The 16,053-nt window shown below is 33.7% G+C and overlaps 2 protein-coding genes across 2 annotated transcripts in view; one reads left to right on the forward strand and one right to left on the reverse strand.

The window, feature by feature from the left end:
• LOC133199571 (peptidyl-prolyl cis-trans isomerase FKBP1A-like) overlaps positions 1-16,053 on the forward strand; it is a 159,183-nt gene that overhangs the window by 50,323 nt on the left and 92,807 nt on the right. The gene's annotated exons all lie outside the window — the stretch shown is intronic.
• Positions 975-16,053, reverse strand: part of LOC133199573 (mediator of DNA damage checkpoint protein 1-like) — a 46,809-nt gene continuing 31,730 nt past the window's right edge. The window contains exons 21-24 of the mRNA XM_061335390.1: positions 6,741-6,896; positions 5,832-5,857; positions 1,898-2,058; positions 975-1,431 (exon numbers count right to left, since the gene is read on the reverse strand). Coding sequence (XP_061191374.1) covers positions 1,356-1,431; positions 1,898-2,058; positions 5,832-5,857; positions 6,741-6,896 — 419 coding nt within the window. The 3' untranslated portion in view covers positions 975-1,355. The remainder of the gene's footprint in view (positions 1,432-1,897; positions 2,059-5,831; positions 5,858-6,740; positions 6,897-16,053) is intronic.

Raw genomic sequence — 16,053 nt, forward strand, 5'->3', positions numbered from 1 at the left:
CACTTAGGGCCTTTTTTGGCCCTGTGAATTTCTGAAAAACTGAAACTGCTTAGTTTTAGTTGACAATGCATTAAATTTCAATTAGACATATGGCGATCGCGAATCTACTAAAAATGACGTAATTTTCTGGTTAGTCAATGCATTATGACGTCATGAAATGCGTCATTTTCCTCATATCCTGAACAATTCTACAAAAACAGACAATTTTTAAAGGTATTTTTCGATAATTAATATAGAGCGCAATCTCTGATCTAAAATATGCAATTATCTACTGATAGAACTGTTTCTGAGGATTACAAAACATGTTTTATTTTTTAGATCAGAGGGTGCGCTCATATTATTTTTCTTCTCTGAAAGTACTTAAATATACCTGTTTTCCTTAAAATTCAAGAACATTGCAATTCCATAAAGCTTGTTTTCCAAGACCTGGACTTTGAGGAGAAAAATTTTAATAGGAAATGAAAGCACTAGGACTCTACTTTATCTTGATGTTTAAAATGGAACATAATGTGTTAGTCAATAAATTGGTATATCTACAGGGCCATTTTATGCATAAAGTGAACCTAGTTCTTTGAAAACCTTGTGTTCAAAACCGAGATATTGTGTCACAACAAAAGTGTCGATGATGTACAGTACACTGAAACATGTACAGACATACAAAGTGATATGATCCATTTTACAGGAATATAATTTACTGGAACAAACACAAAACAGTATGTTTCATTTTTTTATTCAATTAAATTTCAATAACAATGTATGCAATTTATACTGAAAGCATTCATATTTTGAATTGAATCTCGCTCTGTAAGATTTTCATATTGTACTTTCCGGTACTTGAATTTTTACTGCTGCAGTTTTTATTTAATGTTTTGCTGATTTGTCAATGTACATTTATCTAAAACATAATGAATATAAAGATACAAGGGTGTAAACAGTTTTTATGGACTAAAAGAAATCATTCATTGTTGAGACATTGTGGAGTCAATTAATTTCCATGGTTGTCACATTTCACATCGTAAAATATGATGAAGACAAGACGTGGTTTACAAAGAATGAAGTCAGTGTTATAAAAAAAGCCATGGTCCTTTAGTAAAAATTGTCCACTAAAAGTAATTCAAACATTCAATGTATAAAATAACACATACTTCATCAGCAATATTTACTTGCAACTAATTTCCAACACTTAAAATGTTAAAACATTGTATGTATCAATGTAAAATCAGTGTTGCAAACAAGCTATCACAGGTTTACTTGATTATCTCTTCACCAGTCACAATCTTCTTCCATCTTGAGGAATATTTCACACATTTTTCGGTGTCACTTTAACACTGATACTTGAGACAGATAACTGATGGTTAGCGTCTTTTCTTACTTGGTGGACCACCAATACTGGAGTCCCGTGACCGTTTTTTGTCTTGGAAAAGAATATAAGTGATGTCAAGTTAAGGCAAATAATTTACTCTGTAGGCCACTGATATTCAGATATCAGCTTCTTTTAGGAAGAAAATGTGAGCAAGCTTATAGTGAAGTGCTTCATTATAAACAATTTGTTATATCTGACAAGTTCAAAGTATGTTTTAATGTATAGGAGTAAAAATCTGTTCACTGTAAGCATTAATTCATTGTAAGAGTGTTAGCTGTAACCATGTTTTACTGTGTGTACCTGTTACATAAAAACCTGAATTGCCTTCTCCTGAAAAGCAAGGTATATTTCATACCTGTACAGAAAACTTGCATTTAAGTCTAAAAATAATGTGCCAAATTGAAAGAAATTATAAACTGAATAGTTGGCATCACAGGTAATAACCTCTATCAAAATATGAGTATTAACAAATTTAACATGAAAGTAAATGTATGTCTCTTTCTCTACAAAATTTTAGATGGGTGTAAAGGATATCTCTCAATGGCGATTTCTTGTCTGAGTATTCCGGTTAGGATAAACTCTGCATTAACAATGGTGACTCCAGCTTTCACTGCTGCCTCACACATTCCTTTATCCTCAGGACATGAAATGATCACTACTTTTTCCCCAGCTTTCTTGGGAAGGGTGGTCAGGTACTGAAAAGATCAAAAGAGAGTTTGGAATTTCTGAAAGGAGACCATGAACTGGTGCATGTTAAACTGGAGCACTTTATCAGAGAATAATACACTTGAGAAATCATTAAAAATTATAAACACTGTTGAGCTCTACAGACACTATAGAAATAGAGGTCAACTTCTGTTGCCTAGCTGTTAGTGAGAAAATCTTGTAAACAATCTTAGTCCAACTGAAGCCAAAAAGGCTGCTTTTTTTTTTTTTTTTTTGCATAATTATCTAGAATTTCCATATGGGATTAAAAAATATACTTTATGGCACAGCGCTGCAATCTTTTTAGAGTTTTACAAGAGTCACAAACATCTGATTTACCAGCTCCGCTTACACGCTGCTGGTAAAACTCAGTTTGCAACCGTTAAATCAGCATTAATGGTCACAAATACGAAGACAATTATTCCCTAACTACAGTTTGAAATAAAATGAGGTTTAATATACACATGTTTAAAAATGCTAGTTATCAAAGCCCTACCTCTCAAAATTCAAAAGTCATTAGTGAACTTAACACTTGGAGTATTCTTGAAAAGCAAGTCAAAAGTCGTGGTCAAAAGGACTGTTAATTGATAATGAATGAAAATGAATGTTGCTCTGCTTTGTAGGCAACACAAATATACACTCCCAATTTCTGGCTTTAATCTTGTTAAAATGATTAAGGTTGGTATGCCTCTTCTGGTTTGAATCAAGTATGAAGGCATGGCCTTCCAAATGCAAAAATTACTAGATGTATTGCAATGCAACAAATGCCCCTGCAAGAGCCAAAATTTCAATTTGTTTGCACAAAAGATTTTTTTTCTAAGTTTCTAAGAGAGAAAACTCATCCAACCACAACTGTCAAAAATCATCAAACCATGACCAAATTCAGACTTGACCTGTATTTTCTGGTAAATTACCTACATATGCAATTTCAACCTTATACATACATCCCTACAAAAGTTAGAGAACGGAAACTGAAAGTTTCTTATTTTTTCTAAGTTCAAGAGGTTAACTCTGTCAAAAATCATCAGACCATGACCAAATTTGAACTTGATCTGCGTATTCCTATGACATATCCATAGGTCAAATTTGAGTTGAATGTGTGCGATTGTTGCAGAGATAATGGACGGAAAGTCAATGATGACAGAAAGACAGAATGACGGAACAGGGTAACACTATATGCCCCCAGCCATTTTATGGCAGGGGGCGTAATAAAGTATTGGCCAAAACACCATTTACATATGTGACCTTGTCCATATGACAAAAACTCCTAATTATAACAGAACTCTTGGTCACAAACAATCATTGTGCTAAGTAAGACCTCCTGATGCTCCTCAAATACAAGTTACCGTACAAGTGGAAATTTTAGTGAGACGCAAATTTAGCGATTTATCCTTCAGAAATGGTAAATAATTTTAGCGAGATGTAATTTGAGCGATTTTATAATGTCAAGAGAGAAGCTATTACAATCCATATGGAATAAACTGTTAGCGATATTCAATTTTAGCGATCTCAGAACCCTCGCTAAAAATCCCAAAATTGAATCCTTGCTAAAAATTCTTCTTATTTGGTACGTCTATTGGAATTCTTTATTTTATGTGATTTAATACTTTTTACTTCCAAGCTCCTTGATCTTGACCTTGTCTAGATAACCCTGGTTTGGTACAAGACATACCTTCTGACCACAAGCAACCTTCATGCCAAATATGATATTCTAATGTTTCTTTGTTTCAAAATTATTTCAAAGATGGGAATCCTGTGTCCTTGATGTGGTACAGAATTGTGTTACACCTCTATAGTTACATAAAAACCTTCCTACCAAGTATAAATCTATGAAGTTCAAGTATTGAAAAATAATTTTACATGAAACATACAACAAAATCTTTCAAGTACCGGTAGCTTTCTCCCTTTCAAAGTAAAGCATGTGAAAAATAATTTTACATTTTACACTTCTGAATGTTATGGCTTAAGCAATGCAAAACAAAACATTTTTGAAAAGCCATAACTTTAAATTTCATCAAAAAAATGAAAGAAAAAGTGAGCAAGCTCACATACCCCACACTCCCCCAAAACTCAACAATGCAACACGTAATGAATGGCACAGTGCATTTTAAAAACACAGTATAATTCAAAAAGGGGCATTACTTGCAAAAAATCATCACATCAAAACTTCTTGCATATAAGGACATTCAAATCTTTGTATGTTACAAATTTAATTGGGCTGAAGTTTCTAGATAAATAATGGAATCAAAATTACTTGGTAATATACAAATCTATACATTATGTCTGAAATACCTACAAAGTTTCAGGAAATTCAGTGCAGGAGTTATGCCGACAAACTGTTATTTAAATTCCTCAGTGATTTCGATTTGTTAATGAGTGTAAGTTCATGTCCAACACATGACAATTTACACATTTAAATAATTGATGGAAACAAAATTATGATGTAGTCATATGAATTTGTTTATATACTGTACTTATGAAATTATTTAAGGCAAAGCACCAATTTGGGGGGGGGGGGGGGTGAGTCATAAAATATTTCACATAAAATTTCATTACAAAAGCTGACTCCAGTGGATTTCCTTATTACCTAGCTGGAAAGTTTCTTCAATAATAGGCAAAACTCTTAAGGCAAAAATAATGGAATCGGAGTTTCCTGGTAATATGCACATCTACACACTGTGTACTAAATATCTGCAAAGTTTGACCAAATTCTGTGCAGTGGTTTAAGAGGAGTTGCGCTGACAAACTGTTCATCTCTATATTCAAGATATGGCCAAAAATCTAAGTTGAAAAGTGCTGAAATTCCTAGAAAAATAATGGAATCTGAATTTCATCGTAATATGCACATCAACACTTTGTGTGCTAAATATCTGCAAAGTTTGTCGAAATTCTGTGCAGTGGTTTAAGAGGAGTTGCGCTGACAAACTGTTCATCTCTATATTCAAGATATGGCCAAAAATCAAAGTTGGAAAGTGCTGAAATTCCCAGGAAAATAATGGAATGGGAATTTCCTGGTAATATGCACATCAACACATTGTGTGCTAAATATCTGCAAAGTTTGTCGAAATTCTGTGCAGCGGTTTAAGAGGAGTTGCGCTGACAAACTGTTCATCTCTATATTCAAAATATGGCCAAAAATCAAAAGTTGAAAAGTGCTGAAATTCCCAGAAAAAAAAAATGGAATGGGAATTTCCTGGTAATATGCACATCAACACATTGTGTGCTAAATATCTGCAAAGTTTGACGAAATTCTGTGCAACAGTTTATGAGGAGTTGCGCTGACAAACTGTTCATCTCTATATTCAAAATATGGCCAAAAATCAAAGTTGAAAAGTGCTGAAATTCCCAGAAAAAAAAATGGAATGGGAATTTCCTGGTAATATGCACATCAACATATTGTGTGCTAAATATCTGCAAAGTTTGACGAAATTCTGTGCAACAGTTTATGAGGAGTTGCGCTGACAATCTAATCTGTTCATCTCTATATTCAAGATATGGCCAAAAATCTAAGTTGAAAAGTGCCAAAATTCCCAGAAAAAATAAGGGAATCGAAATTTTCTGGTAACATGCACATCTACACATTGTGTCCTAAATATTTGCAAAGTTTGACGAAATTCTGTGCAGCGGTTTATGAGGAGTTGCGCGGACAAAAAAACCAGGACTGACGGACGGGTCAAAAACGTTATACCTCATGCAACTTGTTGCCTGGGGTATAAAGATTGTCTACGCTTTCAGATGATCAGTCAAAAATAAATTCTCTTACCTCTGCACCCGAACAAGTAATTATGTCTGAAAAGTAAAGGGAATATCGTTACTGACAGGTCATACATAATTATGTCTGAAATGTAAAGGGAATATCTTTACCTACAGGTCATACAAATAACCTCAAAATCCATGTTTTATTATATCAGTACCAGAATCTAATTCTTTCTCTTAGCCAGTCATTAAAGGGCCAAATCTTTTTTTCAGCACATGCCCTTCTGGCAAGTGTATCCACTAATTACACTAGCCCAAACAAATATTTACATGTACATGCCCAGAAATCAAGTATGTGTAATTTTATTCTTTATATTTGCCTTTTCATGTCAAGGAAATCTTTTTTTCCGAGAGCATCTATTGATATGCCATTAATTGTTTTCAACACTTTTTGTGTCTCCAATGCAATAGAGTTTCTTGTTAATCTTGGTAGAATAACCTGCTGTTAAAATCTTATTTTATGCTTCACTTTAGATGAGTAATCAAATACTTTAGTGTATATTAAATGCTATATTGATGTTATTTTGATGTGTACTTCACAAATGAAAATGAAACATCTGATGAATTGATCACTCGAATCAAAAGTGAAAGTACGTCGTTATAATCAATATGAAGGTTTAAGACTCCAAATTAACATGCCCTTTGGGCTTGTAAGTGTGCAATTTCCACATGCCCACTTTCAACTTTACCAGGTTATGCACTGGACTTCGAAGACTGCTTAACTAGTTATCTTACTTTGTATAATAATATACAGTTGAACTTTGGTTTCTCAGTAATCATGGATATGTTGAAGTAAATGAATTTCTAAACACTTACTATTGAAGTATTTAACCCTTAATATCTTAAGTCCTCGGATATCTCTAAGCTTTTCCTCTGTCCCACTGAGATAACAAGGTTAGACTGTATTATAAAGTACCTTTCATGTTGGCTGGGTCTGGTTTGACAGACTTGGTGACATGGATCTGGTATCCTGACAACAGGCTAGCCTCACTGGCCTTCTCCAGAGATAGGTGAAGAGTAAACTTATACTGCCTCTCTGCTGCTTCATCACGGATTAAAAAAGGAACATGATCTGTAATACAAACAGAAGACTCGCTAGAAGCTATCCATTATGTTCCAATGTAACATACTACAAGTAGAGTTTTTTCAAAAATCTTACCGTCTTTAGCAACAACCTTAAACAGTAAACTGACCTAAACCTATCAGGCCGTATAATTCTTGAAAATTACTTGGCTTTGTATTTCTTCATAATTTTTTTTCTGACATAAACCCTACCAAGTGAAAAGTTAACAGATGTTCGACTGTCTCCGTAAACTTCGACTCTGTTTCCGAGATCATTCGGCAAACCTCGGCTGATTCCATCCCCTTTGTGATATGTAGATGAGGTACGAATCGGCCGAGGTGTTGCTGAGTGCTGCCGAGATTAGAAAGACAGTGAAAAACAAAGGGAAAAAGATATATACAAGCTGTAAAGCTTGCATGCAATAAAGATCAATTCTCTTAACAATGAAAATATAGAATTTTTTTTTGGTAATTGCTTTAAAAAAAAAAAAAGCATGTTATTTTGAATTAATTACTGCCAATTTCCACTGTTTGTTTTGTCATATTTTTTTACGATTGAAAATCTTGAAAAATTGTTAAGTCGTACGAAAATTAGATCATCAGAAAATTATCTCCCTTGCCTTGAACAGCATTTCAACCAATGAAATAATTGAAAATTTTTTCATCATGCAATTTCTACCAATCACAAAAGAGAGGAAGTGCATAGTCTGAAGACTGTAAAATACTTCAACTCTGTGTACCGTCTTCCAAGGAAGACGGTAATAATTCACAATATCAGATATCCTTTTCTGCATTAAAGACAAAAAGTGCAAACTTTACTATTAAGAAATCTTTTTAAAAAATTGTGAAGTCATGCTGTTCACAAATTGACACAAGAATTCATTATTCCAGATTCATGTTTTTCAAAAGAATATTTTTCCAAAATTGTCAAAGCTTTTGACAAAAATTTGCAGATTTTAACTACAGAATACTTAAAAATTTGCTTACTAATAGGAGTTATCTAAGATAATGGAAAGGTATATCTAATTATGTTCTTAAGGAATGTGCTGAAACAAAAACTTATATGAATGTCAAAATATTCAAAGAATATTGAATGTTGTTAGTGAAATCTTAAAATTCAATGTATCATGGAAACTAAATGTATGATTCTATACTGAAGTCAATGCAAAAACAATTTTGTTTACCAATCTTATATCATTTGTAGCCCTTAGAATTTATATATACAAAATGTGATGCAGACTGGAGGAAATTAGCTGAATCATCAGATAGAATTTGTTTTTTCCTTCTAATAAATGTTTTTTTTATTGTTACTATTTTTCCCATAAATTTGTATGGATTTTTGTTATTGTATTTGATTTTCTTTGTTGTTTATCAATGATAAAACATATATGTATATAAACTATAAAAATTTTATGATGCAGAATTTTTTTTTTTTAATAAATAGCATAGCCATTATGTAAAGAGTCTAGCTGAATTCAGGGATGGGGTCAATTACATAGGAATGTAATTAATTAAATTACAATTACTTGCCCAAAACCTTCAATTAAATTACCATTACCATTACAAAGATTTTGAAATGTAATTAATTAAATTACAATTAGTTTGCAAATGTAATTAATTAAATTACAAATTACATTTTAAGAAAACACTTAAATAGTCATGAACGTTCCTTTGTATTCATATCAGATTCAGTTACAACATTTTTGTTCAACATTTACATTAGATGTTTAACGATGTTTCAAATATTGTGTTCCCTAACCCACTCCTATCAGGTTTGACGCTTTTCCTGTCACACTAAAAGTTCTTTCTGCTGGGGCATATGTGACAGGAATACGATAATGGCTAACAAGTTTACTCATGTTTTTAATAAATAGCATAGCCACAAAATTTTATGTCATATTTTTAAGCTTTCTGATATATTTATGTAAAACAATGGATGCATTTTGCCTTGATGGTTCCCTTTTCAGCATTCTAAGATTTCTCAAAATGTTGGTTTTTGACAAACAAAGGATTAGAAGCCCTTGGACTATTTAATTTAAATGTCAGTTAATAAACAACTTAATCAAAATTATTAATTTATATGTAAATTAAACACAGAGATATTATTTGAATTCAAAAGTTTTAAAGAAAATGCACAAGAGAAAAAAAAATCACTAAGAAGGACAAATATCTGAATTCCTTTAACAAAAATAACTATCAAAATATTTTGTCAGGATAAGTGCGCATGCCCAACATGTAGACGGACAAGATTTTCTGAGAGGAAGGTTTTTACCTAAAAACTCGAAATTATTGAAATCAGAAAGCCTAAAGTGCAGTGACTTTAATTATGATAACCTTTGAAGTATTATGTGACAACTTTTGAAAGAATATATAACGCCAAACATCGGGAAAATGTTCTGTGTATTTTCGGTAAGTCAGTTTACTTGGTGAGTGATACTCATTCTGTTTATGACTGTACATGTAAACTGTCTTTGTCTTAACAATGACGGATATCTCCAAAAAACGAGGACTAGATAAAATGGACAGTGCAGACGAGTGTATGGAACAAGGCGATCAAAGTAATCAGAAAATGGAAGATTTTCAGTTAAGGGATATTATGCAGGGCATTACAAGTATTCAGACTACTTTGGCGAATTTTATGTTACGGCTCGATGGACAAGGTCGACACATAGATGAAATCACAAAAGAAATCAGAGCAAAAAATGGTATACAAGAAAGACTAGAAACTGTTCAAGAGCAGGCCAACGACACATTATACCTTGTGACAGAACTGCAGGATAACCAGAAAAAAATGGAACGTGAAATGAACAGACTCAAAGATTATGTAGTTCGTCTTGAATACCGCGTAAATTCGCAAAGTAGCCAAATAGTTGATCTCAAGTCAAGATCAATGGAAAATAACATTATTGTTAGTGGACTAGAGGAAAAAACCCCAGAGAGGAAGTCGCCAGAAAACTTAGCAAAAACTCTGAGAAATGTAATACTATTCATATCGGAGATGGAAATGGAGGAGACAGTGGTAGATGAATTACAAATACAGAAACTCTTCCGAATGGGAGAATATGATGCTCAACGAAAGTTTCCTAGACCGATTTGTGTGCAATTTGCTGATAAGGCTCAAAAGGATCTTGTAATGAAGCACATAAAAGTTTTAAAAGAAAAGAAGTCGGACATTAGAATTGCCCAACAACAACCAGAGGAGATACGGGAAAGAAGAAAACAGTTATATGAAGTTCAAAGAAAATATGCAGAGCGAAATATCGAGACGAAAATGAAGGGGGACAAACTTATTTTCACTTAGAGTAATTCAATCTACAGAGAGAAAGTAGGATCTCTCCCCACGGCAGACGAGGTGATTACCAGCGACGCAGTCAAGATTACCGTTAACCCAGGAAAGTCAATTGAGGACAACGGAAACCGGTTTATGGCACATTCCACCCAAGTCGATTCCTATAAACAGATCAAACGATCACTGGTGGAAATCATGCGTATCGAAACCGTACCAAGTGCGAGCCATAACGTTTACGCTTACCGTTTCACAAGCAGTGATGGGATAATCCATGAAGGTTCAAATGATGACGGGGAACATGGGGCGGGACGGCTATTACTAAAACTGCTAGCTGAAAATGAAGTTAACAACTTACTGGTGGTTGTGTCTCGATGGCATGGAAACAACATTGGACCCCGTCGGTTCTCCCATATTAAAGAAGCAGGCCTCAGTGCGGTTAAAAATTTACCAACTTCAGTTTGACACCATGAAAAATAAACCCAGTGTTATGTACAATTTTAGAACTGCTTAATATCGAGTTCTTGTATTTATCTTATTTCATCTTACAGGTTAACTATATTTAATAGGTAAAATATGTGTTTACCGACTTTCTAGTATTCCGGAATTCTTTTTTCCAACCTATAATATTCCGGTAATTTTTGAAACATAATATTTCCTGTTCTTGCTGCTCGCTTTTCCCTTTTCCCGATAATATATTGGCTCAAACTGTACGCTGTATGTAAGTTGATTTTTCCTCAACATGTCACATAACACGGAGGGATCTGTATGCATTGTCTCATTTGTTTCATATAGATACATAACCTAATTATTAAAAAAAGATAAACAAGTTGTGATTATAATACACCACTAATGGTTTCCCTTGAAAGAGAATAAAAAAAACAAACAAATTTTTAATTCACAACTTGTTGGGTGAATTCACATATTTTTCTACAAATAGAAAAGACTCTGTATACTGTATTCCCTACACCTGTAAACTCACTTTCATTCTTTTTAAAGGTGTTTAGTGTTAACTCTTTAGTAATATCAATTATATGTTTTTGGTATAAACTTTCTACTCTCAAAAACAAGGCATGTTTTCTCAGACAATCCACATACTTTTGTATATACACTTTTGTTATCTTTTATTTATCTTTTTGTTTCTGTCTTGTATGGGGTCAGCAATATTTTCATCCATACTTTTAAAATATTTATGGATCATAATAAGAACAACAACCTAAAAATACTTACAGTAAACTGTCAAGGCCTTGGTAACATTCATAAAAGAAGAGATGTGCTTAAGAATTTAAAAGCTAAGAATTATAATGTTTATTTTTTCAAGATACCCATTTTGTGGGAAAAGATGAAAACTTTATAAGAACACAGTGGGGATATAAAGCATTTTTTAGTTCATTCAAATCCAATTCAAGGGGAGTTGCTATCCTTTTTAATAACAACTGTGAATTAAAAATCATCAATGAATATAGGGATACTGGTGGTAATTTTCTAATTTTGGATGTCTTTATTGAGGATATCTCTTTTTTACTAATAAATATTTATGGTCCAAACTCTGACACACCTAATTTCTACTTAAGTTTAGTTCATAAAATAGAGGAGATTTACTCTTCCCAAAATATTGTTATAGGGGGTGATTTTAATTTAGTTTTTGATAAGGATTTGGATTCAATGAATTACAAAAATTTAAACAACCCAAAATCAAGACTTGAAGTAATGAAGCTTATGGATGCTTTAAATCTTAAGGATGTATTTCGTGAAGATAATCCAAATTTAAAAAGGTTTACCTGGAGACGAAAAAATCCACTCAAACAAGCTAGACTTGACTTTTTCCTGATATCTGAGTCTATGCTAACTATGATGCCTTGTGTTAAGTTTGAAAGTAGTTACTGTTCTGATCATTCTCCAGTTCTACTACACTGTAAATTAAATGAATTTAAACAAGAGGCCCATGGGCCACATCGCTCACCTGAGCACATTGGCTAGGCAAAAGCACAATCAGTTCAGTATTGAAAAGACCGGGGGAGGGGGGGGGCTTGAATTTTAAACTACCTGATGATGCTTCCATGTCAATATAACAAATGGCTTTGTTGTACTTGAGAAGATTTTTTAAAAAAAAATTCCCATATATTCCTTTGTAAAAATTTGATCCCTCATTGTGGCTCCTCCCTATCCCAGGGGTCATCATTTGAACAAACTTGAATCTACACTACCTGAGGATGCTTCCATATCAATATGACTAAACACAGCTTTTCTGTTCTTGAGAAGAAATATTTTTTCTATATGTTCTTATGTAAAACTTTCCATCCCCCATTGGGCCCCATCCTACCCCTGGGGGTCATCATTTGAACAAAATTGAATCTACACTACCTGAGGATGCTTCCATATCAATATGACTAAACATAGCTTTTCTGTTCTTCAGAAGAAGATATTTTCCTTTATATTTCTATGTAAAACTTTGATCCTCCATTGTGGCTCCGCCCTACCCCGGGGGTCATGGTTTGAACAAACTTGAATCTACACTACCTGAGGATGCTTCCATATCAATATGATTAAACATAGCTTTTCTGTTCTTGAGAAGAAATATTTTTTCTATATGTTCTTATGTAAAACTTTCCTTCCCCCATTGGGCCCCACCCTACCCCTGGGGGTCATCATTTGAACAAAATTGAATCTACACTACCTGAGGATGCTTCCATATCAAAATGACTCATCATGGTTTGCAGTTCTTCAGAAGAAGATATTTTCCTTTATATTTCTATGTAAAACTTTGATCCTCCATTGTGGCCCCGCCCTACCCCCGGGGGTCATGGTTTGAACAAACTTGAATCTACACTACCTCAGGATGCTTCCATATAAATATGACTCATCATGGCTTTGCTGTTCTTGAGAAGAAGATTTTTAAAGATTTTTCCTATATATTTCTATGTAAAACTTTGATCCTCCATTGTGGCCCCACCCTACCCCCAGGGGTCAAGATTTGAACAAATTTGAAACTACACTACCTGAGGATGCTTCCATATAAATATGACTCATCATGGCTTTGCTGTTCTTGAGAAGAAGATTTTAAAAGATTTTTCCTATATATTTCTATGTAAAACTTTGATCCTCCATTGTGGCCCCGCCCTACCCCCGGGGGTCAAGATTTGAACAAATTTGAATCTACACTACCTCAGGATGCTTCCATATAAATATGACTCATCATGGCTTTGCTGTTCTTGAGAAGAAGATTTTTAAAGATTTTTCCTATATATTTCTATGTAAAACTTTGATCCTCCATTGTGGCCCCGCCCTACCCCCGGGGGTCATGATTTGAACAAACTTGAATCTACACTACCTCAGGATGCTTCCATATAAATATGACTCATCATGGCTTTGCTGTTCTTGAGAAGAAGATTTTTAAAGATTTTTCCTATATATTTCTATGTAAAACTTTGATCCTCCATTGTGGCCCCGCCCTACCCCCGGGGGTCATGATTTGAACAAACTTGAATCTACTCTATCTCAGGATGCTTCCATATAAATAGAACTCATCATGGCTTTGCTGTTCTTGAGAAGAAGATTTTAAAAGATTTTTCCTATATATTTCTATGTAAAACTTTGATCCTCCATTGTGGCCCCGCCCTACCCCCAGGGGCCATGGTTTGAATAAATTTGAATCTACACTACCTGAGATTGCTTCCATATAAATATGACTCATCATGGCTTTGCTGTTCTTGAGAAGAAGATTTTTAAAGATTTTTCCTATATATTTCTATGTAAAACTTTGATCCTCCATTGTGGCCCCACCCTACCCCCGGGGGTCATGATTTGAACAAACTTGAATCTACACTACCTCAGGATGCTTCCATATAAATATGACTTATCATGGCTTTGCTGTTCTTGAGAAGAAGATTTTTAAAGATTTTTCCTATATATTTCTATGTAAAACTTTGATCCTCCATTGTGGCCCCACCCTACCCCCGGGGGTCATGATTTGAACAAACTTGAATCTACACTACCTCAGGATGCTTCCATATAAATATGACTCATTATGGCTTTGCTGTTCTTGAGAAGAAGATTTTTAAAGATTTTTCCTATATATTTCTATGTAAAAATTTGATCCTCCATTGTGGCCCCGCCCTACCCCCGGGGGTCATGATTTGAACAAACTTGAATGTACACTACCTAAGGATGCTTTCATGTGAGTTTCATCTTTCCTGGCCCAGTGGTTCTTGAGAAGAAGATTTTTAAATGATGCCATTATTTTTTCAGTAATTCCTAATTATCTCCCCTTGAAAGAGGGCGTGGCCCTTCATTTGAACAAACGTGAATCCCCTTTACCAAAGGATACTTTGTGGCAAGTTTGGTTGAAATTGGCCCAGTGGTTCTTGAGAAGAATTCGAAAATGTGAAAAGTTTACAGACAGACAGACAGACGGACAGACAGACGGACGCCGGACAAAATGTGATCAGAAAAGCTCACTTGAGCTTTCAGCTCAGGTGAGCTAAAAAGGAAAGGGTTTCTGGAAATTCAATAATTCTCTGCTACATGAAAAAGAATATGTAGAACAAATAAAATGTAAGATTGAGGAGGTTAAAATCCAATATTCCTGCCCAGTATACAATATGGAAAAAATCCATTGCCTTGAGAATGATGCTATTCAATTTACCATTAGTGATCAACTCTTTCTTGATATCTTGTTAATGGAAGTAAGAGGGAAGTCAATTTCATTTTCAACATATAAAAAAAAGAAAATTATTGAAAGAGAGCAACTATTGGAAAGAGAAATATTAGAATTAGAACAGAATTTAACAGATCAGTCAATTAATGAACTCGAAGAAAAACAAAGAGAAGTAGAAGAAATAAAGAATATAAGATTTAAAGGTCAATGCATAAGGTCAAAGGTCAAATGGATTGAGGAAGGAGAAAAACCCTCTAAATATTTTGTAAGTTTAGAATCAAGAAACTATGTGAGTAAGCAAATACCTAAAATAGAAAAGGACAATGGATCAATTGTCTCTTCTCAAATTGAGATTTTAAATGAAACAAAAGTTTTTTACGAAAACTTATACAAGAAAAGGGAAAATGTAGAGTCAGAAAATATTTATGAAAGACTTAAACAATATGATATTCCTAAATTAAGTAGAGAGGAATCAAACAGTCTGGAAGGACCAGTAACAAATCTTGAAGTTTTTAATTTCTTAAAACAAATGAAAAATGAAAAAAGTCCAGGACCTGATGGATTTACGTGTGAATTTTTCAAATTTTTCTGGAAAGATATTGGCTCCTTTATTACAAGAGCAATAAATAATTCAAATGAATTACTTCAATTCTCAGATTCAAATAAATTGGGAATCATTACGTGTATTCCGAAAGCAGGAAAGGAAAAACAATTTCTGAAAAATTGGCGACCCATTAGTCTTTTAAATGTGGTTTATAAAATAGCATCAGGATGCATCGCTGAACGAATGAAAACTAAATTGGACAAATTGATAAACAGAGATCAAACTGGATTTATTAAAGGTAGATTTATCGGGGAGAATATTAGACTGATATATGATATAATGCATTATACAGAATACAATCAAATACCTGGCCTATTGATGTTAATTGACTTTGAAAAAGCATTTGATACAATCTCTTGGAATTTTATATATCAAACCCTTGAATTTTTTAATTTTGGGCCTTCTTTTATAAATTGGATTAGAACCTTTTATAATGGTATTAAATCATGTGTTATACAAAATGGATTCACTTCAGATTATCTTTTCCCCCAAAGAGGCTGTAGACAAGGTGATCCAATCTCACCATATCTCTTTTTGCTGTGTGCTGAAATTCTTGGAATCTTAATTCGAAATAATCAAGATATTAAAGGTATAACAATTGAAGGTGAAGAGTACAAACT

The sequence above is a fragment of the Saccostrea echinata genome, unplaced genomic scaffold, assembly GCF_033153115.1.
Source record: "Saccostrea echinata isolate AGI-Se365-2 ecotype Australia unplaced genomic scaffold, CSIRO_AGI_Sech_v1 ptg000034l, whole genome shotgun sequence".
Lineage (NCBI taxonomy): Eukaryota > Metazoa > Mollusca > Bivalvia > Ostreida > Ostreidae > Saccostrea > Saccostrea echinata.